Raw genomic sequence first — 27,260 nt, 5'->3', positions numbered from 1 at the left:
CCCCTGCCAGCACCCAGGAGCTCGGCTCCCGCAGGCAGGCAGGGCCGAGCCAGGGCACTGCCGCGTCCTCCTGGCACCAGCCCATTCCCTTGAGTTAACACCCACCTTGTTTCAAGGCTAATTACCCAGCACAGGAGGCTGGAAACGCATCAGTGTGCACAGCCGGAGCTCTTCCAGGACTCACGCGTGTCAGGACTGGGTAATTAGCACCTCCCCAGCCCACACGAATCCTGACCACTGGAGTCAGGGGCTGGCTGGTTGTACCAGCCCCAGGCAAAGGTGAGAAAGGGAGAAGGGCCCTTGCCAGCTGAAGCCACTGAGCTGCACGCAGGAGCTGAGGGAAGCAAGGCTGTGGTTTCCTTTCTAAGGGGTGAAGACCCGTATCTCTGCGTGCGTAAGGGCACTGCTCTGTCCGGCTGGGGCTGCCACAGCACAGGAAAATGGGATGAGAAGTGTCAATGTAAACTCCTGGGCTGGAGAAATTCAGCTCTAAGCAAAAGATCCCAGATGCCAGGCAATCCATGGTGCCCAAACAGGTTAATGGCTCTAGAAAAAGAAAATGTAACAGCACAAAATTATTTTCTTTTGAATTAGGTCTATTTCCACCCTGATTTCTTCCCTCAGCTGGCACAGGAGGTTGGGTTGAAGGGGTCTCCGCAGAAAGAAGAGACTCTGTTCTCCCAAACTCTTGCTGGATCCTGCACAGCACACCCCTGCCTTTGCAAGAAGGGACATTTAGCCAACTAGTGTAGTGAGCAGCCAAGGCTGCCTGCTCTCCTGCGTGCCGAGACCTGCAGCACATGGAGAGCCACTGTAGGGACAGAGAAAGTGATGCTCCAACAGAGCTAAAGGCAGAAATGGTTGGACACCGATTAATCGTGCAGCCTGCCAAGGGCTCAGCCCCATGCCTTTGTGTAACAGGTCTGAGAACCAGGACTGTAACAAGGCTGAGTCCACTCCACCCACACCCAAAATGGAGTGAAGAAAGTCTGCGTCCAGGTCTAGCCTGTGCTACAAAGCCGGTGGCCTGGAAACTTCCCTTCATGTCACCTCTCCCCCAACTCCACAGTCCCAGAGCGGGGGCTGAAATGTTAAAGTCTCTGGAGCCCAGGAGGGAGCGTGTCACCACCCCCATGTCAGAGTTTTGACTCGCTCAGGACAATGTTTGCAGTCACAAACACAAAGCAAGAAAAGCCCCATATGAGCACGAACACAATCCAGAAGGTGTGCCGGAAAGGGGAGAGGTGCTTGTTAACTGTCCCGCTGCCAAAGACCAGCTGAGTGTCCTTCCGACTGCAGTACGCGAGGAAAGCCGGAATGAGATACTGGATCCCATTCCCAGCATAGGCTCCCGTGATCCCCACCAAGGACTCCAGATCGTGGGTGCAGAAAGCCACCAGCACTGGGGGAATCAGCGTGATGGCAGGAAAGACAATCCTATCCACCACCCATGGGTAGGTCCCCCCTTCTCTGTGGAAAAGGGTCTTCCAGTTGTTGCGCAGAGTCACTGCGATGATGGGGAAGTTGGTGCTGATGGTGAAGACAGGGAAGAGGCCCAAGAAGTAACGAATGAAGGCAACGTTGATGATCTCGCAGTTGGTGAAGTTGAGCGTGTACATGTCCATGAGGGTGTCATTGCGGAAGCAGTAAATGGCAGTGAAGGACAGGAGGCTGTAGAAAGCCAGGATCAGGATGTAATCGAGCAGCACGAGCTTGTTGACGTGCTTCTTCTTGGAGATGGGTGTGATGAGGGATGGCAGAGAGTGCTGGCACATGAAGGAGTAGACACACACCCCAAAGAGATTGCGGATGCCCGACAGCTGGGCCATGGACGGATGACCTTCAGCTTGGCCTCTGCTGATGCGGATGAGGGCCAGAATAATCATGAGGATGAAAGCTGGAGAGAGAGAGAAGGTTCTAGGTCAAGCCCAGGTCTGCACTCCCCGTGACCCCTCCTCCCATGGGCACCAGCACTCTGTCCTGCTCCACAAGAGCATCTCCTTATCTCCGGAGAAGGTGGTACATCAAAGGCAAGATGCACAGGAATTAATCAGGACTTGCTTTCAGTGCTTGGCAGCAGATGAGGGAATGGGCTCAGGACTGGCAGGCATCTCCCTCCAGTCTCCTTCCCGCAGGGACTCACGCTCCCACCCCCCATAGCAAACAGCCCTTCAGAAATGCAATCCTAACACAGCTGGCTGAGCCCATTGCCCTCGAGGGTCTCACGTCCACGGATGCTTCAGCACCTTGGCTGAACAGCACCATTTAAAAATGGCTTGGAGATGTTTGAGCTTTGACCTCTAGATTTAAAAAAAAAAAAAAAAAAAAAAAAAATTAAACCTGGCTGCGGTCAACCCCAGTAATATTCCTACGCAATTTGCAACTGGCCTAATGTTTGCAAGACCTCATCTATGTACACAGGCAGATGTGCGGGAGCAGCAGCTACTACCAGGCTTTCCTGTCCCTCTGATCTGTCAAGCACGATAGAGCAAGAACTAGCCAGTCATTTCCTAGCCAGGAGGAACAGGCTGGCTGTAGTTAATCCCAGGGTGGAGAAGCCAGTCTGGAAGCAACTAAAGCAAAACTGAAAGACTGCTATTAAAATTCATCACTTCTAGGCACAAAGTCTGCTCATCTACCCTTTGCTTATGTCAGGGAAAAGCCTAATAACATTTTACAAAGCTTATCACAAAAAGCAACGCGTTATGGACAAAAATTAATTGAGGAGATTGGGTTAATGCCCTTATTTACTCCACTGGTGGAAATACGAGCCAGAAGCAGTTACTGCTAGACTGTTATTCCTAGCATGGCACATAAAACCAGCAGAAAACTAATTCTGGTGACACAGAAATCACATCAACCTGGGAAAGATGATCATCAGCTGCTGGAGTTAACAAGGAACAGGGGGGAAAAAACCCCTGCCTGGCAGGGCAGCAAGCAGCAAGATTTACAGGCTGGTGCTGGCAATGGATGGGCCACTGTGGCTTGCACAGAGCTGTCTCCTGCACTGGTTTGAGGCATTGGAGCAGAGCCGTGAATTATCAGGTGATGAAAAAAATAACAAAATGCTGAGACTACTACTGTGGAGAACTTTGAATGTCATAAATATAAATACAGAGGAATTAAACAGAGCTGTGCAGTCCTGCAGCCAAGCTCACAGGAGGCTGGCCACCGGCGCTGCCAGCCGGGCAGGCTTGCGGCAGGGTGACAAGGACACTAGCTTGCTCTGTGCCCAGTACTGTTCCACCTGCCACAGGCAGCTAGACATGGGAGAGACTAGGGAAGATAGTTACAGACCAGTTAGCACACGCTGCCTCTTCTGTCCCCTGCAAGACCAGATTAACCTTAACCGAACATTGCATCCTGCGCATCCCCAGCACTCCCTGAGAGCCAGTGTCTCCTCTCACTGATCCTCCTTTTATTCTTGCAGCAAACCCCACCTTTGTGCTGCGCCTTTACCAAGCTACGCCCCGCATTTCATCTCGTGCTGCCTCAGGAAACCTCTCGCTTCCAGCCATTTGCCAGTGACAGGGCAAGTCCAACAGCTCACCACGAAAGCTGGATTGATGACAGCAGATCCATTCCTCCATGGCACCACGAGGGCCAGGCCACTTTGGGAGTGCTGGGCTTTATTTACTTCCCCAAGAGCAGGCACAGGGGGCTATGGAAAGCAACAACAGCTCACTGCTCGGGGGGTGTGCAATTCCCCACACCTTCACTCAAGCCAGCAAGTGAAGGGCACTGTGGACACAGGTACAGTTGTTGTGCCTCCCCCATCGCTCCCGGGAGGAGAGATGCTTGCCAGCCGTATCTGCTACAGCAAGATAGCCGGAAAAAGCTGTGTTCCAGGTGATATGACATGGCTGCACCCCCCAGGGCCGCATAGGCTACAAAGAAGAGGAAAAGATGCCCTGAGCAATAAGACAAAACAGGTTAGGCAGCTCTGGAATACCCTGAGACTGTTCTGTTCTTTCTCGCTTGGGAGAGGTGGTCAGCCTCTGCGGTGCAATCCTGAGCTGGTCCTGTATTTGCAGTACATGTAACTGCAGAAGTCCCCTACCTCTTCCCCTGCACACTAGGCAGTAAATCTCCACCCGCCCTGCTCAGCAGAGCTAAAAGTGACCTATTTCCATCCCCCAAACTCACTCTCACCATTCGCTCAAAGCCCCACTTTCTGTGCCAGCACTAACAGGACCAGTTATGGGGAACTTCCAGGCTGGCAGCCCATCCTCAGAGCATCTCTTCAGTTAGAGACCCACAGACTCTTCTCTGCCCAACGTGCGCTTTTCTGGCAGGCAGCACTGAAGGAACAGAACTCCCGTGGATTCCCTAAATGATGGACAGAAGTCTCTGGCTTAAGCAGCTGGAAATCATAACCTTTGTTTTTCCTTAAATACTTCTTTTAGAAATTAAAGTTACAAGGAGTGATGATTCAGTGCAAAGATCTAAGCTAGTACTGTTTCCAACAAGGCAAGCTGTGCTCCCCCTGCCCTAGCACCGGTGCTCTGTAGATGCATAATCCTTGAGAGAGGTGTTGCTGGGTAAACTGGAAACCTCCCCTGCACAATTCTAGCCCCAGAGAAGACAACAGCAGCCCTGCCCCAATGGTTATGCTTTCTCTCACTCCCTACATCAGCTGTCTCTCTCACTTCTGGAACTGGAGAACTAAAACATTTACATGCCAGATTTATCTATCTGTCCCTGGGAGGAGACAAACCCAAAAATGAAACTCTGAAACCTAGTTATGCTGGATGATAAATCAAGATGAAAAGAAGATGACAGACTCTGACTGACAGGCAGCTTTGAGCAGACAAGAGGCAGCACAGGATCCTCAGACACACACAGAGCTCCTGCTCACATCCTCCTCTACCTGGGACGGCAGGCTGAAGGCAGCGGCACTACACTATTGCAAGTTGCTGCAGTTGCCCCATGAACTGTCCAACAGCGTTCCTTCACCACAGGGACCCTGGTGAAGTCAGACATGATTTTTTTCACGCTAAAGTCAGCGGTTCCCCATCTCAGCCTTCATCTGGTCCTCTATATGCAGGACAAAGGATATAAGAAAAACGCTCCAGGGAATAAAACACCTTCAGATACCATGACCAACAGCACCCAGAGCTACAAGCCAAGGCAGACAGCAATGCTACCAATGGATTGTTAGTAGGTTACATGAAAACTTTGTTTTAAACTTTGTTTTATAAAAGTGCTTAAAAAGCAATTGAGGGTTTTGCTTATCCTGATTTTTCAACAGCGTCAGACACACTCCAAACCCAAACAAAGGCTTGACAGTCAACAAGGCACAGGACACTCCTTGTCTCATCTTCTCTAGATGTTTGAGCATCATTTTTACTGAAGGATGTTAAGTGAGGCTTCTAAAATAAAAAGGGGGTATACCATAATGGAAAAGTGATAAATCTCATCACAACTGTCCAACCGTCTCCCCTACAGACCCCCCATCTCACTCTTCAAGGAGCAAATGCTGGCTCTTCTCAGACAAAGCAGACCTTGCAGACAGCTACTGCTGCCTGTCCTGCTCGACTCAGGAGATGCTGATTCAGAGACAGGACAGCTCTGCTGTGGTTCTTGCAGGTGGAAGAAGGATTAATATGGATGAGCACACATCCAAATAAGAACACTTTGGGAAATATGGGACTCTGGGGATATTAAAAAATACATTTTTGTGAACTTTGATATAACAGAGCTGCAGAGAAGCAGTGAACATAATTTAGCCCTTCTAAGTTTAAGGATTGTTTTGCAGAGTCAGAGCAAACACCTTTGTAAATGAAAAATGCTGGTTTGTACGTGAGCTTTATCTCTCTGCAGAAAGGCTATTGCAGAAAGAAGACAAAGTCCAAGACTGAAACACATTTTTTCCCCCCCATCATGGCAGGTTCTAAAAGAACCAATGCACAGAATGAGTTTCTGGCTTAACCCTCCCTTTCATCCCTGGCAAGACACTATGCTTTTAAGATGTTTCACCTGGTCCCCCCCTCTTCTGTCTCTCTATTGGCACCTGGAAAATAATGGAGAAGATCCTGAGCTGGGATTTCCACATATGGAAACAGGGAGGAGAGAGGTGCTCTGTCATGTAATTCAGGAGGAGGTGGCTTAGCAAGGGGGAAGCAAGGTCAGAAGTGAGGTTCTGCAGAACCATGGTGCTGGGTAACTTCCCTGGATTGCAGGAAGGAGGGCCAAAACCAGATGTTGCCTCCCAGGTTCAACAGTGGACTTCAACCTTCAAAGTGTTGGTCCCAGTTAAGACAAGGATGGTTTTAATGGGTCTAGAAGGCATGGGGGCCGACAGCCACAAACCAGGGATGAGTACAAGACTTACTGGGGGGGAAATGGAACAAAGGTTACATGACAACCACCTGCATTTTAAGGGCCAGAAAGGTAAAGACAGAGGAAGAATGATCTTGCACACCCACAGCTCAAGTCGCATCTTCAACTCTGTCCCTACTGTCATTCCTCCTTCCACAAGGAAAGCCTGCTGAGAACATCACCGTAGCTGCCTGCCACCCCTTGCAGGGATCCAGAGCAGTGGCACGCAGCCACACCACCCCGCTATCGGCACAGCAGCCCACGCCTGGCTGCTCCCCTACCCCCCCTCCCCCAGAGCCATTTGTTTAAGCAGGCACCGCGTTGTGCTGCCGACGCGTTTGCAGCAGGGCCATCCGTCACTGCCAGCTGAGGGTGTGACAGAGCTTTCTTGTCAAAGCGGAGAATCAATATGCCAGGAAATAATGATAACGAATCACCCTTTCACAGCGCATGCCACTTGCTTCCCTTTTCATACATTAGGTGGCACGATGGATTCCAAGAGGAAGGCATTTTCATGAGCTTCCTGAGCCTATTCTCTTTGGAAGGAGGAAGATCTCTCCCCACTTCAGGCTTGATCCCAATCCTTCATCAAGCCAAAACACAGCAGACCACTCAAGAACAGATCTCATTTAGTTTAACATTAGACAGCTCTTTCAGGAGAGAGGGCATAAAAGCAAGAGCATCTGCCCTGTATATACTGAATGGCACAGCATCACATCAAGACAGTCCTACCTTCTGCATCCCTACCCAACAACTGTGTTGTCTGCTTCACTACTAGTGTCTCTCTGGGATGCTGGTACCCCCTTTCAGAGCCAGCTGCCTTCCATCATTATGTTTTGGGCAATTTTAAGAGGCTTCTGCAACTCTGGAACTGCCAGGCATTATGAATGCTGTGGTATCTGAAGTATTAGAGCATGGCTGGAGTTCAGTGTGCTGGCAGAACGAAGCATCTGAAATTAAGACATTGATTCTTAAATTTAAAATTCATTTACCAGTTTCTCCTGCAGAAGCCATATCCTGTCACTTGTTCATGACCTCCAGCTCTCTGAAAACTCCAGAGCAGCAACTGATAAGTTTCTGCAACCTTCAGAGGAGATTTCTATATGAAATGGAAGTAAAGAGATAACATGAAAACCAGGTTTGCTCCGTCAGATGTGGGAACTGGGGTAGTTAAGGATCAGATTTGGCAATGACAGAGCCTAAAACACCATCTCTAGGAGATGAAAGATTTATGAAACGGAGACTGTAGAAAAGCAAGATGGGTATGTTCAAGAAGACAGCAGTTCTCTGGAGAGATGTCAGGAGAAGAGGAAGAAAATTACTTCCCAGAAGAAAGGTATGAGTAAAAGTTGTGGGACACCAGTGTGGCTCCTTCCTCTAATGGAGAGCAGGGACTTGCAGGGACAGTGTTACCCTCCCTGTCCCAAAGCCTAAGGCAGGGGCTGCGTGGCTGGGGACTGCTCATACAGCAGGGGAAGCACAGCCACGTGTTTGGGCACATTAATGTCACCAAAGTATCATGCAGCTTACCAGGAAGGCAAGAAAGAGCCTCTTGGGCACCTCCACTCTCCCTGCCACCTTGGCCACTGCCAGGGTTGGCTAGCTCCTGCTGCAACCATCTCAGACGCTACTGCTGCCCTGGCCTCAGGCCAGGCAGAGCCTGTTTTGTTCACAAAAGGGAAACTTTATTAAAAAGTATCACCAGCACCTTTTGGCTGTTAAAAGCAGTTCAGCGGGGCTTCTCTGCTGTAAAGGCATAATTTCCCTGCCTTTCTTTATCATCAGGGGCAGAGACTGCTATGTGATAACCAAGATTTACAGGTATCCTCCCCGACTGCGGTAACACCTCCTGCTGTGAAACCAGTGGAGCTGCCCCCTCTCAGTTCACATCAGCTGGTCTCCACAGACATCTGCACACCAGCAACAGTTCACAGGGAGAAAAACGGCTCTGCACTCTGGTGTTTATCACGGATACTTTATCTCAACATATGGGAAGGAAAGAGCAGCCAGCGAAGCTTGTTTACTTCTGGTGGAAAATTACCCGTGTAGTTTATTGTCCTCTCCCCTCCAGTCACCTTTGGCAGAAGCACCATAAAGCCTCTGCAACTGGGACTCAGCTTTGAGCTCTGCTGTTGACTTGGTCTACCAGCTTTGACAGTCACTTTGCTCTCCATGTGAGAATCTACTCTTCTGTGAGAAGGGAATAACACACACTTTGGTGTCACCATGAGCCTGAGCTAGATCTGTGCATGCTTTAGAAGGCACTAGGTGCAGAGCACCCATGTCCCATGAAGTCCCGGTACTCTGCAGCCTTAGCCACAGCTTCCCCATCCTGCTTCGGGCCCCACCTGGCAAAGTTTCTATCATCTTGTTCCAACCACACACACTCTGAACAGACAGCAGCTCTGCATGCCACACCACCACTCTGAAAACCTGTATGGGCACCATCATCCAGACCCTTTCGCGGGGCTGAATGTGTCCTTACATTTTCAGCTCCCCCTCTCCAGCTCTCAGACCCATCAGTTTGCCTCCTGCTGCCTGGGTAAAGTGCTCTTTTCAGGAACACCAACTCCTCAGGCAGGATCTCAGTGGCCCTGTCCAGCACCACACATCACTCTGCATCTGCATCTGAAGCTAACAAGGCTCTTTCACTCACACAGACACTGCTTCACCCCACTGCCCCCCACCAACAGTACTGAAATGAGCTCCTCAGCCGACAACTCTGAAAGCAGGTATGACAGAAGCACAGCCTTTTAACTAACTCTTCATAAATATATTCACTTCTCTTAGTGAATTATTTACCCTGGGCTCTGGCAGCAGCTTTCTCTGCTCCAAAAGGGATGCAAGAACATGAAGTAACTTTGTTGAAGAAGCTTGAGAGAATGAACATGCAACAGTGTCCTCATTTACGGTCTAATTCCCTCTCTTCCTTGCCTCTCCTGTATGTCCTGTTCTGTGAAAGGGGCAGAGATCAGATGGGTCCCTCCTTAAGCTGTTTGCAGAAAGCTCCATTTCTGATGCCAAAAAGAGGCCACCTTGAGGACTGTGGACACTGGTAGTCTAATCTTTCTGCAGGAGACTGAAAACACAGGGCTTCAGATAATTGTCACCCCCTCCTATATTAGCCACCTCTGTAATTCTCAGTCTCTGCAGCTGAAAGGATGTAGCAGAGTGACTCCAGGTTTCTGCACTGAATCAGCTCCAGGATGGCTGGTTAAGGCTGCTAAGGATGGCGGTGACAGTTACTACAGCAGCTGAAACATGCTCACAAAGTGAGATGGTCTGAGACCAGTTCTCTGCAGACGAGCACTGGGGAGTCCTGTAAAGAGTAGGATTCTGGTGGAGAGAGCAAAACTATCAGAGAAATTAGTAGACACAGAAACTCAGCCTCAGCAGCATGCTCTGGAGAGCCCTTTCCTACTTTCTTCCCTAGAAGCCTTCTACCAGATATCCTGGATGGGGACAGTATGGAGAGAAAACAAAAAAAGAAAAAAAAAAAAAAGAAAGGAAAAAAAGAGCTTAATGTAGATTTCCTGGCTATTCTTGTCCTTTTTCCCCTCCACCTTACTTGGGTGGGGAAGGCCAAGGGGAAAGATTTTATTTCTGGGCATATAATTGTGAGATGGTAGTTTGGGCAGGGTTAAGAATGCTGCAGTTACTTCAATAGATGTGGTATGATCTGACTGTGCTACAGGGAGAGAGAACTGAGCCTGCAGCATCCAAACCCAGAAGTTTATTCCTCTATAAAATGTCTCTTTATTAAAATACAATACTTTCTAATAACTACAATACAGCATCAAGAGCAGCACATAGAGCAAATGTCCCACGTGGGAGCTGTCTGGGAATGTTTGCCAGAGACTATTCAATAACAGTAGTGATAATCATGCTACCGATGTCTTTAAAGCCAACAGTCCTCACCTATAGAGCTGGACATCTCAGGCTGTAACAGGCTGCAATTAATCGGGTTAGTGGCTTAATACACAATAGACCAATGTTTGCTGCTGAGCTCCACCAAGCCCCATCCTTTTGTTATCTTTCCTAATCCATATCCTTTCCCGTGATGCTGTAGATAGTTATTATCCAATAATAAAGAGGCAGGGCTCTGTCCTAGCGAGCTGCGTCCCCTCTGCTTCGAGAAGCACATCAGACTTGCTTGGCTCAGTCCCTTTTGCTGTGCCATGCCCTCCAGCAGCTCACCCCTAACAGCACCCATTTGATCAGGATTGGGGAAAGGAGGGGAAAAAACCCAACATGATATTCAAGTCCCTTTAGGGAGCAATCTGTCATCATCACAGATTTAAATCCTCAGGAAAAAAGAGCTTGAAGTCCAAACAGCAGAACTGAAAATACCAAGAGCTCTAATTTCTTGATGGCTTAGTTGGTTCAGTCTTCTGCAGGAAACACCCTGTTCCAAAAACATTATAACAGACCTGGAAACAGGCTCCAAAACAGGTAAAGGACTTGGGCTAATAACAGCTCTCCACTTTTGTGAGGCTGAGGTGGGAAGGAAGCTGAAAGGAAAAAAGGAAATTACAGTTTGGGGAAGGAACCCTCCTCACCCCAAGGGGACAATTCATACCTGGGCAACCAGTCTGGGCCCTGTCTCTGCTCTTAACAGCATTGCTCAAGCTGGGTGAGTCAACAAGGTTTTATCCCTAGTTCGAATCAAGGCTTCACCATAAGCATCATTACCAGGATTTAAACCAAGGGATTTTTCCCGACTAGCCCTTTTTCCAGGGAAGCACTGCAGAGAGGCTCCCTGTCGCAGCCCTCAGGGTGTCTGTGCTCAGTCTCCCAAGGCGGTTCAGGCAAGAGCAGGAGAGGGCTGACAAAGCAGCCTGAGGAGCTTTTACAGTTGGGAAAGGGATGAGAGCTTGTGTAAGCAAAGCCTTGCACACCCACCAGCTCCAAGAGACCAGAGATCCCGAAGCACAGAGAAGGCCAGCAGTTCAGGCACCGACTGCTGCGTGAATTCAACCATTGGCACTTACCCAGGCAAGGTGGTATCAGTTTTGCAGCCAAGTGGGTAAGCTGTACTCTTCACAAAACTGCCAACAGCCTCTGGAAGCCCTCTGTCTGCCATGAGCCCCACTCCACCTGGAGACGCAGATCCACCCTCTGTGCTCCTACCAGTCCTGACAGGGAAACACCTCTCCATGCCAGCCTTACGTCCAGATGAGCTCCCCATGTTCAGCAGGCCCAGACGACGACAGCCCATCTGTCTGGGCTCTCTAGCAGTATGGCACTCGGGCTTGCAAGCTCCTCCTTCAGCTTTCTCCTTTAGAGACTTCAGAGGTGCCTGTCCTGCCTAGTCCCTTTCCCTGGGAGGAAAAGCACAGCCAAATGAAGGGCTGATCCCTGCTGCATCTCCACGTTCTTTGAACTGGCCCATTTTTAATTTCCAGTTCAGACCCCACCGTTTAAGACTATTTTTTCAGAGACAGAACGAAATGTTCTTGTCCATGAGATGTGGAAATAGACCGCTGTAGGCTTTGTTATCTGATCTGCTGCTTGCCACGAGCATGAGGCTCTGGAAAGAGGCTAGTGACATTTGATTATCACTTAGATGAGGAGAAAGGGGGAAAGCAACTTTAAAAGGCAAGGCTGACACTGCTACAGACACCAGCAGAAATGACCTTCACACACAGCTAGCTCTCCCTGCTGCCAAGAACCATCCTCTCAGCCACTGTCATCTGAATCGCCAGTACACCTGGGGCAGTGCAGCTCTGCACGAGCCACTGCTGCTCCGAAATCCAGGAGCTTTTCACCAGGCTGGGGAAAAGGGTGTATGGTAGGTCCTGCAGTAGCCACACTGCAAAGACTGTACTGACCTCCCAGCTCAAACAAGCTTGATTTTTTCAAATCATGATGCAAACCATGGGTCAAGCTTCCCATCCACACCAGGCACAGGTTAAGCTAAACAAGCCACTATGTGGGAAGTTTTTACCCAGCACAACGAACAGGTAGGCTGGCAGCTCCAATGTTCAGCTCTGCCACTCAGTGCTTTGCAGGAGAACCACTTTCAGCACCACATGGCTAAAACCAGCTAAAGGAAGACAAGAAAAGGCACAGATTATAGCAGGACAGAGTCCACATCTAGCCACTGGCATTCAGGCAGGAAAAGTTCAGGAGACCACAAGACACCAGCCCAGACCATTCTTTACAATCTAAGCTTTCTACACATCAACAAAAGACCAGTCCACGGTTAACTCAGAGCCCTGCTTTTGGAGGAGGGGACAGCAGTGATGTGAGGACATAGGAGAAGCCACCTTGATAAATCTCAGTAGTATGGGATCCATCCTTATACCAGAGTCTGCAGCAAGAGCTTTTCTCTGTTCCCTGCATCACATGGCTGTTTGATAAATTGTCTTTCCTAATAAATCTATCCCTCATTGTACACACACAGAATCCGTTGCTCTAAGTAGCCACTGAGGTGCTGTCAGGGTCATTAAATATCATTATCTGGGGCAGCTGTTCCCCAGCGTGCTGATGCAGGAATCAATCAAGCTAAAGTATGAATTTCCCCTACACTTCTCCAAACACTGTCTTTGTCCCTCTCCATCAAGTGATGAAAAAGAGAAACAGTTTCAGCCTTTATGCCAAGGTTTAGCAATTCTCATACTGGAAGGAGCCAGCTAAAGGGAAACCAATGGCAGACCAGGCAGGTGTCAGGCTGCCACAGAGACAGGATGAGGTCTGACTGATGTCTTTACCAGAAAAGAGGAGGCAGGGTGATTGGAAAGAAGCCAATGAGCTAGGCAGAGATTACTCTTTTTTTTAAAATAAAGAAACAACAAACCCCAAAACAACTTCCTTTAATACCCCTTAATGAGATAACCTTTTTCTCTGAAGAACATGGGGGCTTTCAAACTTTCATGTGCTCAGACAACAAAAGGGAAAAACAGACATTCAGGATTTTCACACTATCCGAGGTCAGGATTTGTTGACTCAAGCTGTTCAGCATCTAAAACTTGAGGGCTTAAAAACCAGCCTCATTTTCTTGGGTGACAACTTCTTAACTCCATCTCAGATGTTCTCCAGAACAGAGGATCTCTATTCCTCTGCAGTGACTGCCAGCCACTTCCAAACAGGAACTTTTGAACTTACAGAACAGTGACAATACTGAACTGAAGTCAGGTCAAGTGTATGTGTGTGGTGGGAAACAGTCTGAGAAGCAGCTTTTCTTCCTATTTCAGGTCAGTGGTAGGTATAAACAGAGCTCATTCTGTGCTTGAATGGTCTGGACCCATGAACCAGGAAACTATTAACCTGCAGAAATGCTGCTCGTGCTGTAACACCCTCTCTGTTAGCCCTGAGTATCAGTTACTCAGTCCAGGCTACACAAAACAAGGCAAACCTCAACATAAGCCTCTATAACACGTGCCCTCCTCTCAGTCTTTGAGGGCATGCACACATACAAGATAGCATGTGAGGCAGCTGCATCTTTGGATGACAAAGGTGCTAAAAAAAAAAAAAAAAAAAAAAAGTAGCAACATCTTATTTCCCTTAAAGGAATTACCTGTCTTCCTGGAAGTTCCTGGCACTAAGATTTTGGAGAGCACTCACGAGAGCAGGGCTTCCCAAGGACAACACATATTGGTTTCGGGGTTTCCAATGCAGCACAACCTAAACTAAAGCAAGGCTCAGAAAAAAAATGCAAGCAGATGATAAAACTAAAGCTGGGAAGTCTGACAGAAGTGCCTTTTGTTTTCCGATCAAAACAAAGATTGTTCAAAGTCTGTTGTACACATGCTGAGAATGAATGAGAACCTTACTGCTGAATAGCAACTGGTGGGTATCACAGTTAGGTCCCCCTCCCAGGGACTCTTCCAAATCCCTTCTGCCTCTCACACAAACCAGATTAAAACTTCATCTATCAGCTCGTATCTGATTGAAAAATAAATTGTTTCGTTTTAATCAGAAATTTCATTCTAGAACAAAAATCCTTTTTCTCAAAAATTTATCAGTCCTGGACAATCTTCCTCAGAGGTTGTTTTGACAAGTACTTGCTTCCGAACAAGAATATCTTGTCAAAGAGGTGCACTGGTAGCGTGACTTGGGTTCCATCTATGGTAAAGAGGTGGCCAAGATTCTGCCAAGACTCACCTATCCATCTCATGAGAGATGTCATGATTTGAAGATACTTCGTCTTCTGCACATTGAAGAAGGTGAAAGGACCCAGGAGGAGAGTAAATGCTGCCTGGAAGGACAATAAAAATACGTATTAGGTTCAAACCCAGAAATTCTGCTAGTAAGACAAATTTATCAGTAAAGCAAAGCTTGCCTTGAAAGTTCACCTCCAGACACATCTGTTTGTCATGGAGCTTTCTTTGTTGCTTAATTTTACAGCTAAGCTGGCTGAGATACAGAGGGTCAAGCAAACTGCTCTGTATCAGAGAACATGCCTCAGGCAGAAGTAGAGCACAGGATCCTCTTGGCTCTCAGCCGCTTGCTATCACTGCTACAGCACTCCTTTACCGACACATTTCAGTAAAAGCTCTCAGTGGAGCCTTATAGAACATCAAATATTAAACTGTGGCCTCCCTGACCAGGTAACATGCTCAGTTTAGGTCTGAATAGCAATAGCCATGACCAGTCTGGTCACATTAACATTGACGGGTCAGCTTCGGGGTGTCCCAGGCTCTACAGGAATGGAGCCAGGTCTGCCTGGAACATTTTTTCCCATTATTTAAGTTACTTGTTTTACAGTGGGAAGCTATAGCCTAACAGTTAAGCTGTTGACTTGGAAGCTGAAAACCTGTGCAAAGTGAGGCAGGGAGGAAATTCAAGAGATACTCATAAGAACAAGCTTCCTTCAGTGTGGAAATTAAAGGTAGTGTCAATGAAGACAGATCTTTCTTCGCTGCCCTCTTAGATATATATATAGAGAGCAGTGTTTCTTAGCAAATTAAACTGAGGTATGCTGCAGTAGCAGTCTGGTGCATCTCTTTCAGCTGGGCTGTAAAATAAATCTAACAAAGCTGGAAATTAGGACTACACAGCTTCCCATGCCAGTTTCTTCTAGCACTCTCCTAGGGCACGCGAGGCAATCATGTTATCAGCCGCCGGCCAGAGGAGCCGTGTCCTGTGCAGCACCATCACCCAGGTACTGAGCAGCACTCAAGCCCTACCTACTCCAGACAGAAGAAAAAAGGCTTCACTGCAGGAAGACAAACAGACCCTGACTGAGGTCTGAATGTGAACTGAGAGAAGCTACTTGTGACAGGGAGACAAAATGGGTGTTACAGAAGAGAGCCCTGCTTGTCATCCATGGGCTGGCTTGGGCTAGCGATATACTAACAGGTCCAAAAGCTGTAAGCAAGTAATATCTAGAAAGTCACAGCACACAGTACGGATTTGTTGAGCATCCCAAAGGGATTTTTAAAGACAAATATTCAACATGAATATTTACACATTGCTCTTTTCCATGACTTCTTAAAGCAGTTCAAAAAAAGGTGTCACCAGAAGGGAAGAACTGGGACTTGAAGGGGCAGGCGCCAGAGTCTCAAGGTCTCTCAATGACCCCAACAGAGTCAGTGACAGAGCAGAACCCAGGCTATTTTAAGACTAGTACAACCCCAAGAAACCTTTTTTTGAGACAGTTTCAGAATATCTACAAGGCAAATTGGAAATGCCTCACATCACAAGTATTCTCAGATGACCGAAGTAAACTCAGAAGGGGACCAGAGGAGAGAACCCTTGGTTTCACACATCACTCGGTGAAGACATATTCTGATATGAGGCTCATTTATACCAAGTCTCATTTTCTCAGCTTGGGGGGGGGGGGAGAAAAAAAAAAAAAAAAAAAAAAAAAAAAGACAAAAAGCACACACAGAATTCAGATTTGTGAAGCAATTGAGGACCCTTGGAACTCTGAAGTCACACAGAATACAACAACACAGGCATAATTGGCAGGACTCTGAGCTAAAACAGCCTTAACAGTTAAGACACTTTCAATTTTAAACACAGAAGCAAACCAGCCAGCTACAATTCTTTTTTTACTCATCTTCCTCCTTTCTTCTAACCAGGAGCTTAACTTTGCTCCCCTGCCCTCTACAGACTGCTGCTGCATCCTAGGATAGCGCACAACCCCCAAAAAGGACTAAAACTTCAGGTTAGAGAGATCATTCTTTAGATCACTCAAGGACCCAGAGCAAACCAAAGCAGACAGAAACTCTCTTACTGGAAATTATTCTCCAGTTTGTGACTAATCTCTTTCAACCTCCTCTCCCAACACATGCATGCTGCTCAGCACAGCCTCCCTTCAAATCACGTTAATAGCTCATGCATCAGAAAGAGCTGAAACAAAGAGAGACTGAAGAAGGATGGTGATAATTAAGGAACAGGTGTCTTCTGCAAATTAGAATGCACCAGAACCAATTGGCAAAACAGCACCTCAAACAATGGCCAGGATTGACACAAGATGCAGCTGGGTCTGAAGCCTAGATTTATCTTCAGCATGGAAGAGCGAGCTGTGTGTTAAGGTGGATTTGGGGCTCAGCTGCTGAAAAGCATCATTAGGTGCTGGAAGAACCTGGGTCTCCTACGTGCTTCCCAACATCCACTAATGAAGTGGAAAGGATTCTTCTGGATGTTCCACTCCACTTTCTGCAGTTATTCTCCAGTGCTCAAGGCATCTTAAACAACTAAATCCATTGAGTTACTCTTTCAGCTCTTCCCCTCTGTGGGCTTTACTGCTTAACTCATAAGGAAGGCATACAAGTCATTCTGCCTGAAGGGCTGGACTCCCCTCCCATCCTTTAAGATGATCAGTGTCTTCTGTTCTTAACAAAATCCTGGAGGTGGCCCAAAGGAACCAAGCGAGAGATGAATTCAAGTGCAACAGAAATGTATTACCTTTCGCACTTGATGCCCATTAGTGATCCAAGATGGATATCCACAGATCAATACAAACAATGCTAAGGCCTGCAATGAGATGAGGTTGCTCTGCTCTGCAGGAATTTGTACCAATCGCTTTTAGGAAGGGCAGCCACAGCACACACTGGGCTGCTTGACAGGACAAAGGCAGGGCAGAAGAGGACATCACAGAGAGACGAACATCACTTCAAAGTGCAACTGTGTGCAGCTCTACAGGATTGAGCACAAGTCAGGAAAGAGAGGCCAGGTCCTTACCAATAGCCAGGACATGAGAAGCAGGGACTCGGTCCCTGGATTAGAGCTAATCTTATCAACCCTCAGAAGGGTCCCAAGGCCAGGAAACCTATTTTAAAACACCCCCACCCCCGAAAGGATGAGAAGAGACCACAGTGCTTAGAAGGAGGATGTCTACTTTCTCTACCTTGCTGTGCCAGACACCTAAATGCTCTTCCGACCCATTAAGTTAATTAGTTTCATAACTTCTCCCTAAGGAAAAGGTAAGCTCAAATAAGCACCTCAGACATACACCCAAACTTTCTACCTGATGTTTTTCCAAGCTCAAGTCTTCCCCAGAGGGATATAATTTACAAAGTGCTTCATTACACATGTAATTCAAACAATCTAAAACTACACAGAGAACTGCACCAGTCAGCCCTGCCAGAAATCAAATATGCAGAGCTCCAGCACATCAAAAAGCTCTCCTAAGTTTTCCAATTCACCTCTTGAGCTAGCCGAGATGTTTTCTAGGACTTTATCATTCTCTTCCTAAGCTTCAGCAAATTAACCCAAGGCAGAGCATAGTCTACTTTGATTTAAGATCTTTCTACTAGAAGTAGTTTCCTATTAGAAACAAGCAGGTGCACGTGGCTGATTCATTGCTGAACTTAAAGTAGGTAAGGGAATCCTCCCTTCTGCTAAGGAGGAGGATCACATCTATTAAATGCTGTTTATATTCACAGGATGGCAGAGGCGCAGAGAGAAACCTTTGCTGTGTTGTTGCACAGAACTGGCTATTAAGAGCGGTTCCCTGATTTCTCTTCCAGCTCCTCCATGAAATAGGAAAGGCCAAACAAGTCGGTAGGCTTGTGGCGGAGGGTACACGGAACCCACACACAACAAATAAACGCAACAGACACAAAAATCTTCCTTTTTCTCTCCTTTCTCATGCTGAAAAACAGCACAAAGATCCAGCATGTTAGTGACCAAAAAACCCAGTGTTTTTCTTGCTTTTACTGACATTTCCAGTCAGAGAATTAGAAGCCAGCAAGTGTAGAGGGAAGAACAGCAGCTTGTCACCCTGACTTACACTCTTCCCTGCAGGCTAGTAGGCGCCATGAGTAGCACACCAGCTTGCTCAACCCCTGGGAGGGTCTTCAAATCCATTCCTCCCACCAAGCCAAGCCACAACGATACAGGCACCAAGGCTTGGGAGCTCCTCTGAGCTGGCAACTCAGCTGACACCCACTTTCCCAGCCTCTGCACCTGTCAGCTCTTGGTATTTCAAAGCAAAAAGCAGACTGGTCAACTTGAGTCTTCTTGCCACAGGGGAAACTAGCTAGGGCTTACCATTGTCTGGAATATACTTTTATATAAGTTTAGATATTTCTAAAAGTATATTTTATTAAAGCTCTTATGTTAAAACTCGGTTACATAACCTTGTTTATTGGCTTATCTTAAAAAAAGCAAATGTAAGATCAAGCGTTAATAGGACATCTGGCTGATTTTATCTGCTTAGTTTCAGCCAAGAGGACCACCAAGAGAGCTCTCAACCACTAAGTGATGGCCAGCTAACGCCAAGAGTCTTTCAAACCATCCAAACATGTTTTAAGCCAGTCAAAGGGCTGTATTAACCAAACAGGTTCTTTATTGACCTGAAGGGTCCATCTATCACTCTGAAACCGGTACAGTTCAATAGCTTTCATCTGCTTCCCAGCATGTGGCTTTCACAGCCAAAGCCAATACAGCTCAGGAAGCACAATTAGCATCCCGAACATAGCTGATTCATGTATTAGATGCAGTAGTTACAGCATTACGGCTACTGCCTGCATACATTTGCAAGAGGACCATCTGAACGCCAGCATCATTCGTAACTGTCATCAGAACCTGCTTGTTTTCATGCTCCACAAACTCATCTGTAAGAATTGCATCTGTCTTTGGAGCTTGCTGAATAGTGAATTAAAACCAGGGGCTACTGTTTCTTGTTGATTCAGAGCACGGAAACTTTCAGACAGGTTGAAGAGAAGCAGGGTATTTACCTCAGCAAAGTGAGATCATGAAGATAAACCTTGTTAAATGCAGCAAATACACCAGGAGCAGAGCAGCAGAGCAGAAGAGTTTGAGAGCTTTTTTTAATAAATGCATTTGTGTGGCACAGGGCTATCATACCAGTATGAAGTTATCAAGTCTCAGATATCAGGGCAAGGATCCCTCAGTTTTAATAAGAAGATGGTGAAGAGATGTTGTAGTGCTCACTCTTTAAATACCTCCCTTTGGGCTGAAGCCCCAGCCACCCTTCCTTTTCCTTTCCTCCTCCTCAGCCTCATTCAAAACCAGAGCTCACTCCGAACCAAATCCTTCCTTGGACACTCTTGCTTCCCCGCCAACATCTCAGACAAACGTCATTTTAGGACAGTATCAACTCCACCTCTGCGGATACTGTTTAGATTTCACAACTGTTGAGCAACAGTACTTCTCTCCCACAATACACAGCACAGCAAATAACCCGACTAATGGGGAGCAAGCTGACATTTAAAAAGAAAGTTACTGGTTTAACAAAATGGATCACTCTCCCTGGTAGACTTTGATACCTTGGCTGGAAAACAGAGTTGACTGCTTTATACAGGACTATGGGTACACAACGTTCCCACGACAAAGCAAGACACTGACAGAAAGACGTAAACTCTTCTGAGCGAGCATCTCCCAGCGGAGGCTTTGTTTGATTCAGTGCTCAGACACAAGGAAAGTCTCCTTGAGCGTGGTAGGAAAAAGCAGACATTTCATACACGCTGTCAGGAATGGCAATTCTGACACCCATTCTGCTTCTGCAAGATGTCCCTGAGCTCAGAGCTATTTCACAACCCAGATGAGCATAGAGGGAACAGACAAAACAATCCAGCAAAACCAGACTGCACAAGTACAGGGAGCAAACAAGATGTTAGGAGAACCAGGCTGCCCTGTTCCCACCGCAGGTACTGTCCTCTAGACTGTGGCTAAAGAGACATCTGGGAGGGGAGAAAACCAACCCAAAAAGCAAAACTTCATTTACCAGCATTGGCACAGGTCAGAGGTTTTATCCCTGTTTGGAAGCCTGAACCAGACCTATCATCTTCAGTAGAGCAGTTTCTTATGAACTGGTGTTCCTATTCATATCCTCAGGGAATTTTGAGGGCTGACTTTGGAGAGAAACATTAAATGCAAGGTGCTTTCCCCAGTCCTGTCTGGGACTCTTAGATAAAGAAAAGAACTTTATAACATTTCAGAGCTACTTGCAGCTCCATCAACACCCACCTGCAGCCTCTGGTAGCTCCTCTGCACCCGTGTCAAGTTGTGGCAACTGCCATGCTACCCAGCAGCGGACTGCAGTCACTCATGCCAGGGCTCCAGTGCTTTTCAGCTAAAACATCTCAAGGGAAAAGGGTCTCAAGTGCAATGCAGTGCCCCCTCTGCCATCTCTCCTCCCCTTCACTAGGGTGACAAGGCCATGTTTCTCTCCTGCATGAGCTCATATCTCAAGTTAGAGAGCCAGATGGCACATCAGCGAGGGCGGCAATCCAAGCTTTCGTTGGTAAAGCTTTACCCCTTGCAGTGGACAGTACAAATATAAATACATGAAAGGAGTCTGATTGTTCAGGAAGGAGCTTTTTAGAGAGCTGGAAAAAAAAATTAAAGCTGAAGATCCACAGCCTCTCAAGGCTGGAAGCAGGGCTGCAGCAGGGGCTGTGCTGATAGGCAGCAAGTTATCAGCAGCAAGTGATTATGAAGCTCTTAAAGTTGGCTGAAAAGAGATAAACCAGCCACAGAACAAGGACTGCTCAAAGAAGTTGAGAGGCAAGAGGGATTTTAACCTCCAGATCCCCTGTAGAGTCAGGAAGTCACAACAGAGGGAGGATGCAACCGCCAGACATCCCACAAGGAATATTTATAGATAAAGAAACAAGGGCAGTTACACTTTGAGTACAGCAGGCATCTGCTGCCACAGCAGCTCCGGTAATTAACGTGCTGCTCTCAGGACACCTGGCAGAGGTTTATCATCATAACTCACACGAAGCATATTGCTGGCACGAAGGAGCCCTCACCCACCTTTCTCCCCAGTGCATTTAGCAGGGAGGAGGTATCCTCCAAGAACTAAGACCTCAGTTTCTGCCAGCGAAGCAAGTGCCATTTCACCCACCTGCACCCATGGTACCCCTTAAGCTGGATGCTTCTCATGGTTCCTGTGCCACAGTGCTCCCAACACTTCTTCCAAAATGGAAGACCTTCTGCAAGAGATGGAAAGAAGCACCTGTATCCCCAAAGCTACTGACTTCAGCAGATCCGAATGCTATCTAGAAAATTTTCAAAGGTTTTAGTCCAGCACCAGCTTTTGGTTTTGACCGCCGATCCAGCAAACAAGTGTATTTGTCCCAGCTGATGTCCTTGCAAGCTATGATCTTGCTGGGCATCCAACACCACAGACCAGCCAGGAACTGGGCAGCCTCGACACGCAGCTCTGAGGGGTCAAGGCAGAAGCAACACACGGACAGGCAGCAAGGCAGTACCAGAGGGTGCTGTTCTCCTCTCCCCAGCCTGACTCAGGGCTGCAGTCTGCTTCTGGAGCTGGCCCATCTCTAAGCACCAGGAACTTTTCCACTTCGGAAAGAACACCCTGGAAAACCAGTTCTTTCTCTTCTTAAAGTGAAGAAATCCAGGCACAAAGTGTTTTCAGAAAGTCATTTGGTGCAAGGATCGCAGTCCCTGGCACACCTGGGGTGCGCACGACCACTGCCAGAGGCAAGCTTGCACTCTCTGGGGCAAATATACTTCCATTATCATTTTTCACAACAAGAGAAAGATGGAGGCCAGCAACAAACCTGAGGTGACTGGCATCTAATTTTTCATCATTGGAGTATTTATGGCACAGCCATTTGCAGCATCTTGTAATCACTTTACCGCCTCCTTGACCCCTGGCTCCCCCTTATTCTGCATCTCCTAATTGCATCTGAACAAGCAGAAGGAAAGCAGCAAAGTGGATAGATGCAGGAGAGCTGAATGGTTGGTTTGTGATACTTGGAAGGACAGCAGAAGAATTGCAGAGCCAGGTCTGGCTGTACCCCCCACCACCAGCTTGCTTCGACCTCCCACGGGCTATGAAACTGGAACTTTCCTCCTTCCTGACACTGTGTAACCTTGAAGAGACGTCCCCCGCCTCCCCAATTTATTACTGTGGTACGAGAGATTAACGAGTTCCCTCCCAACAAAGGCGTAATCATTATACACAGACACTGCCCAAAATCCCTGCATATTCACAGCCTCTCCTGGCAGGGTATCAGCAACTACAGTATTTATATTGACTACCAAAGCCCCTGGGTTTGACAGCATAAAGCAAGGGAGACTTGGACCTTCGTGACATGGATGCACAGAGGGCTCTGCAAACATGTCAAGCTACAATATGCCAGGGTTAGGAGGTACTCTGCTTCAGCAGGGATGACTGCTCCTCAAGCCCGCTAACCCCTCGTCTGCCACAACACAAACAGTGCCTCCACCAATAAGCCATTGTTTTTCCTCTTTTTCCCCTACAAACTTCTCAGTTGAGTTTCACACGATTCTTCAGGTGCCTGGAGAATGTAGTTTCAGGGACAACATTAACATTATCCCATTCACTGTGTCAGGCAGGAGTTGCTTGAAGGGAAAGGAATCGTCCCACACTAACTACTTTGCAACAGCACAAAAGCATGAGATAAAGCCTTGTTGCCTGGGGCTAGCAGGGAGCCCTGCTTGCTTCAAGCCTCCTTTTTTGTCTTCCCAGTACAGTGCACACCAAACTGGCGCAACAGGCTTCAGAGATCAGCTCTGCCCAAAAGCATTATACCGACTTCAACTTACAAGATAAATCCCAGCTGCATTATTTGTATTTATAGTCCTGCTTACAGAAGCATGAGACACGTGTGGGATTTGCTGATGTAGTCCCAAAATCCACATTTTTGGACAAGAGCGTCAGTGATATCACCCAGACATAAAGCGCAATTTAGGAGGATGTTAAGAAGTTGCAGACTTATTTAGGGGTATAAAGAGATACCAGTCTGTCCAGAGCTCTTTCCTCCACAGCCCCTGGTAATAGGCAGTTACACCACTCCAAACGGTTCTGCAACCCCAGTGCTTTCTACCTGTTTATTAAGGAATTAAGGATAATTTCAGGGGAGGAGAGATCAAGACTGCTGGCCTTACTTGATGAAAACACTGATGTGAATCAGGCAGGCAGCAAGGTCAGACCTCTTTCAAAAAAAAAACAAACCACAACACCCAAACCATAAAAACCAAACATGTTAAAGCACTGAACAAAATACTGGAAAATATGCTGTTGAGAAAAAAGCTTGTATTGCATCTCCCAGAGGAGTGCTTATCTGACTTAACAGGTCTTCTCCAACTCTGCTTTCTAGATGCTGTCACTACCACTGTACAAAACACTGCACACAGGGGAAATGCATTTATTACTTATTTCCTACAAGCGTTCCAAAAATGAAAGATCTGTGAGTCTGCCTGAACAGTCTAGTCCAAAAAAGGAGTTTTAAAAAGACCTTTTTAAACCTTTACAACTTGGCGTAGCGCACAGGGGATCACAAAGAGGGATCTGTTCTGACACCTGCCCTGTTTGGGAAAGCCTGGTCTCCAACAGCAAGAGAGAACAGTGTCAGCTTTGGTCAACTTGCTGCCCAAGTGAGCTTATTCTAAAGGACAGCTGTATTTAGGAAAAGCAGCAGCATGACCCCTCAGCCCTGCTGGGCAGCAGGGGCTGTAGTCTGAGCCCGGTAAACACCACTGGTGTGAGTTCATAACTTCAGAAAAGCGCACAAAAGCAAACAGAGATATATCTTGGGTCACTCCTTTGCCCAATTTGTTTTAGCTGGCTTGCTTCCAAGGTTCAGGCTCATCACCCACCATCACCTAAGCCAAACCAAGCACTAAAGCATGCAGGACATTCTTCTTTGGGGAAGCCAAGTGCATCTGAACTCACCAATGGCCTCTGCCCAACACATCAGCTACCTTTTGCTTCTCTTAAGGGCTGGTAGCAGCTCCTTTCCTATTCCTTTCCTCAGTTCCCTTCCACAGAGTCATCACGAGCCAGCTGGAGATGGCAGAGAGGAAGGACTGACCCTTTGGAAAATCTCAGCATCCCAGTGACAGAGTAACCCAAGCTCCACTTAAGGAAAAAAACAGTTATTGTGAAATGAACAGACAGCTCTGTGCAGAAAACACATTCCAGTCCCCTGCACTATTGATTTTCCAGAGAAAAGAGACAAGCTAATCCTTTAAAGTTTGTTGCTTCAATCCACGGTCTTGCAGTTGCTTTCCCATCGTACCAAAGGCTGACTCTCCTGCCCAGCCCTAGCAGCAGGGAGGCTTGCCTTCTGGCAGATGTTTTTCACTCAAAATGCATCAGTTACAAGGAAAGCAAGAAAAATCACACATCAGAAGCTGAACTCCAGCTCTTAGGTCACTAGTACAAGAAGTTTATATTCTACTTTCACAACACTGCACTCATCTGCCTCTCCTCCTGCCAGGTCAGGAAAAACCTCTTATATACAAGGCCAATCATTATCTGAAGTTCCCTTTGCATTAGGAAATACAAGGGGTGTGGGAAACTCTGAAAGAGCTAGTTTATCTGTCACAGGCATATGATGAGTAAGCAATTGAAAGAATTTATTGACAAGCTCACAGAAGAATAGACCAGGATGAAGGAGGCAGGATTTATGCCGTATTAACAAGGCTGTATAACACTTTCAATCTTATTAGTTTCACATAAAAAAAAAAAGATGAGAATTGTCTTCCCACCCCATGTCCAGACACCATTTATTTCCAACAAACTTGGCTCCTGTCCTTCTTCAGCCACTCTAGAGCAGAGCAGCAGCTTAACTGACCTTACTTTTTGGAAGCTGACTAGATGAGAGGCGTAAGAACACGCCAATCAGCCTCCGAGACAGGGCTTTTAGCCAAGAAAAGCTGTATTTCAGAGGCACCTGTAACAGTTAGGGCTACTGATATTTATGCTTAATGCAGTACTAATTCCTCTGCTGTGACAGCAATAGCTCAAAATTCAGGTGCCTGTACATACAGAAATGGCATAATAATCTGGACTCATGAGAGGTTTTTCCTTATTTTGAAGGCTTTCAGAACTGCATCTATGCACAGAAGTAGCAGCTGCCTTTGTTATACATCTGTTTCCACGTCAGTATCATAATAAAACACATCAGAGCATTTGAGGTAAGGAATATAATGCAATATCTTTGGCAAGAAGGTCTTGCCATGAATAACTTCTCATAGGATATGTAGGGTACATGCTAATAGTGCCCAAGTCCTGCTGCATCCTTACTGTAAGCTGGGGTAACCTGGACCATAACAATGCTACAGTTTAAGCAATTTATTTAAACAAGATGATTGCTTCACACCAGCAGGGTAAACTTGCACCAGTTTTTCTTCCTTTCCCCTGGCTCACTCTGGGAGGCCAAGGCAAGCACCCCAAACCTTTCTGATTGATGTGCTGTGAAATCAGCCCTCCCTGCTCCAGACACCTGCCACTGAAGCAGCTACCATCCCCACTACTGGTTCTCAAGGTCTCTAGACACCGAGACCTGTAAGAATATCCAGGAGACAGCAGCTGTGACCCATTTATTACCGGATGCTGCTGCAGGGCACAGCTGAGGAAGGCAGGGTAGAGGAAAAGCACTTGCTGCAAAGGGAACAAGCGGAGCAAACCCAGGTGTCCTTGGAAGAAGCACTCTGCTTGCAGCGCTGCTCCAGCTCTGTCTCTCCAGCTCCCAGTTGGCAAGAGACAGCTTAGATCAAGCATGGATGTTCAAGAACTGCCATGAGGGCTCCCCTCATATCCCTGCTGGGGGGTAAGAAATAAAACCAAAACCCACAAAGCAAGCCCACGGAGGCCAAAAGGCAACCACGGACAGAGAGGCCACAAGAGTCTCAGGCACCAAACAAGCTGGTAAAACTGCCCTAGCACAGGCACATGTATCTGGAAAGATCCGTTTTGACAGTAAGAGTCAGACACTTTTACCCAGAGCAGGGGCTGCGCACACACACACGCGGCACAGTCAGGAAGGAGAAATGCTGAGGAGGGAGGCAGAGCACATACGCTAGCGGCACAAAGCACAGCGCTCCAGCCTACAGCCGGAGAGGGCCAGGAAGGCAGCACCGCACCGAGGCAGACAGGATCTACACCAACACTTATTGGTTCAGCCTTTGCATTTGCCGATTAAGTTCTGCTGGCACTGAGCAATTGTACATGTCCTCAGACTACCTCCTCACCCCCCTGCACAGCCTCCCGCAGCTGCAGCCCAGCCCCGCTCTGGTTGCTGGGTATTCTGATCAGAGTGTCAGGCTGGGGTGACATTGTCCCCTCCTGAAGAGGGACAGTAAGCGCCTGCAAGCCCGCTCATTTTATTCACTGCACAAGCACGTTTCCAACTGGGATAATCTCCATTAAACCATCTGCGCTCCCATCTTCGCTCGGCCTGCACCCGCTGGGCTGCCTACGATACTGCAGCATCTGTGAACCGGCAAAAGTGGATGCCGCGTCCCTTTCCCAATCAGCTAAAAAACCAACAGAGACTCAGACAGAACAGATGCACCTGGTAGCTTTGACGCGCTACCGAGCCAGGCTACCAGAAGTACCTGTGCCAGTGCCCCTTCTGAAAGGCATACGATTCCCCCTGAGAATTTAAGCCATTTCCTTTCCATCATGGGAAGATACGATGCCCCGAACTGCCAGAAGAGGAGGGCTGAGAAGAGAGTAGAGGTTTCAGCTACAATGTCTGCCCTGGTGCAGAAGAGAAGCGCCGTTTGCCAGGTCATGA

General features: G+C 47.5%; 1 protein-coding gene across 6 annotated transcripts in view; it reads right to left on the bottom strand.

Annotated features, from left to right (window-relative positions):
- Positions 1-1,135: 1,135 nt before the first annotated feature.
- Positions 1,136-27,260, bottom strand: part of TMEM104 (transmembrane protein 104) — a 42,149-nt gene continuing 16,024 nt past the window's right edge. For all 6 annotated transcript variants that reach the window (XM_056326783.1, XM_056326780.1, XM_056326785.1 and 3 more), the window contains 2 exons: positions 14,428-14,521; positions 1,136-1,897 (listed from right to left, as the gene is read on the bottom strand). In XM_056326783.1, coding sequence (XP_056182758.1) covers positions 1,137-1,897; positions 14,428-14,521 — 855 coding nt within the window. In that variant the 3' untranslated portion in view covers position 1,136. The remainder of the gene's footprint in view (positions 1,898-14,427; positions 14,522-27,260) is intronic.

This window comes from Falco biarmicus, chromosome 1, assembly GCF_023638135.1.
Source record: "Falco biarmicus isolate bFalBia1 chromosome 1, bFalBia1.pri, whole genome shotgun sequence".
NCBI classification, from domain to species: Eukaryota; Metazoa; Chordata; class Aves; order Falconiformes; family Falconidae; genus Falco; species Falco biarmicus.
This window is presented reverse-complemented; position numbering and strand designations above follow the sequence as displayed.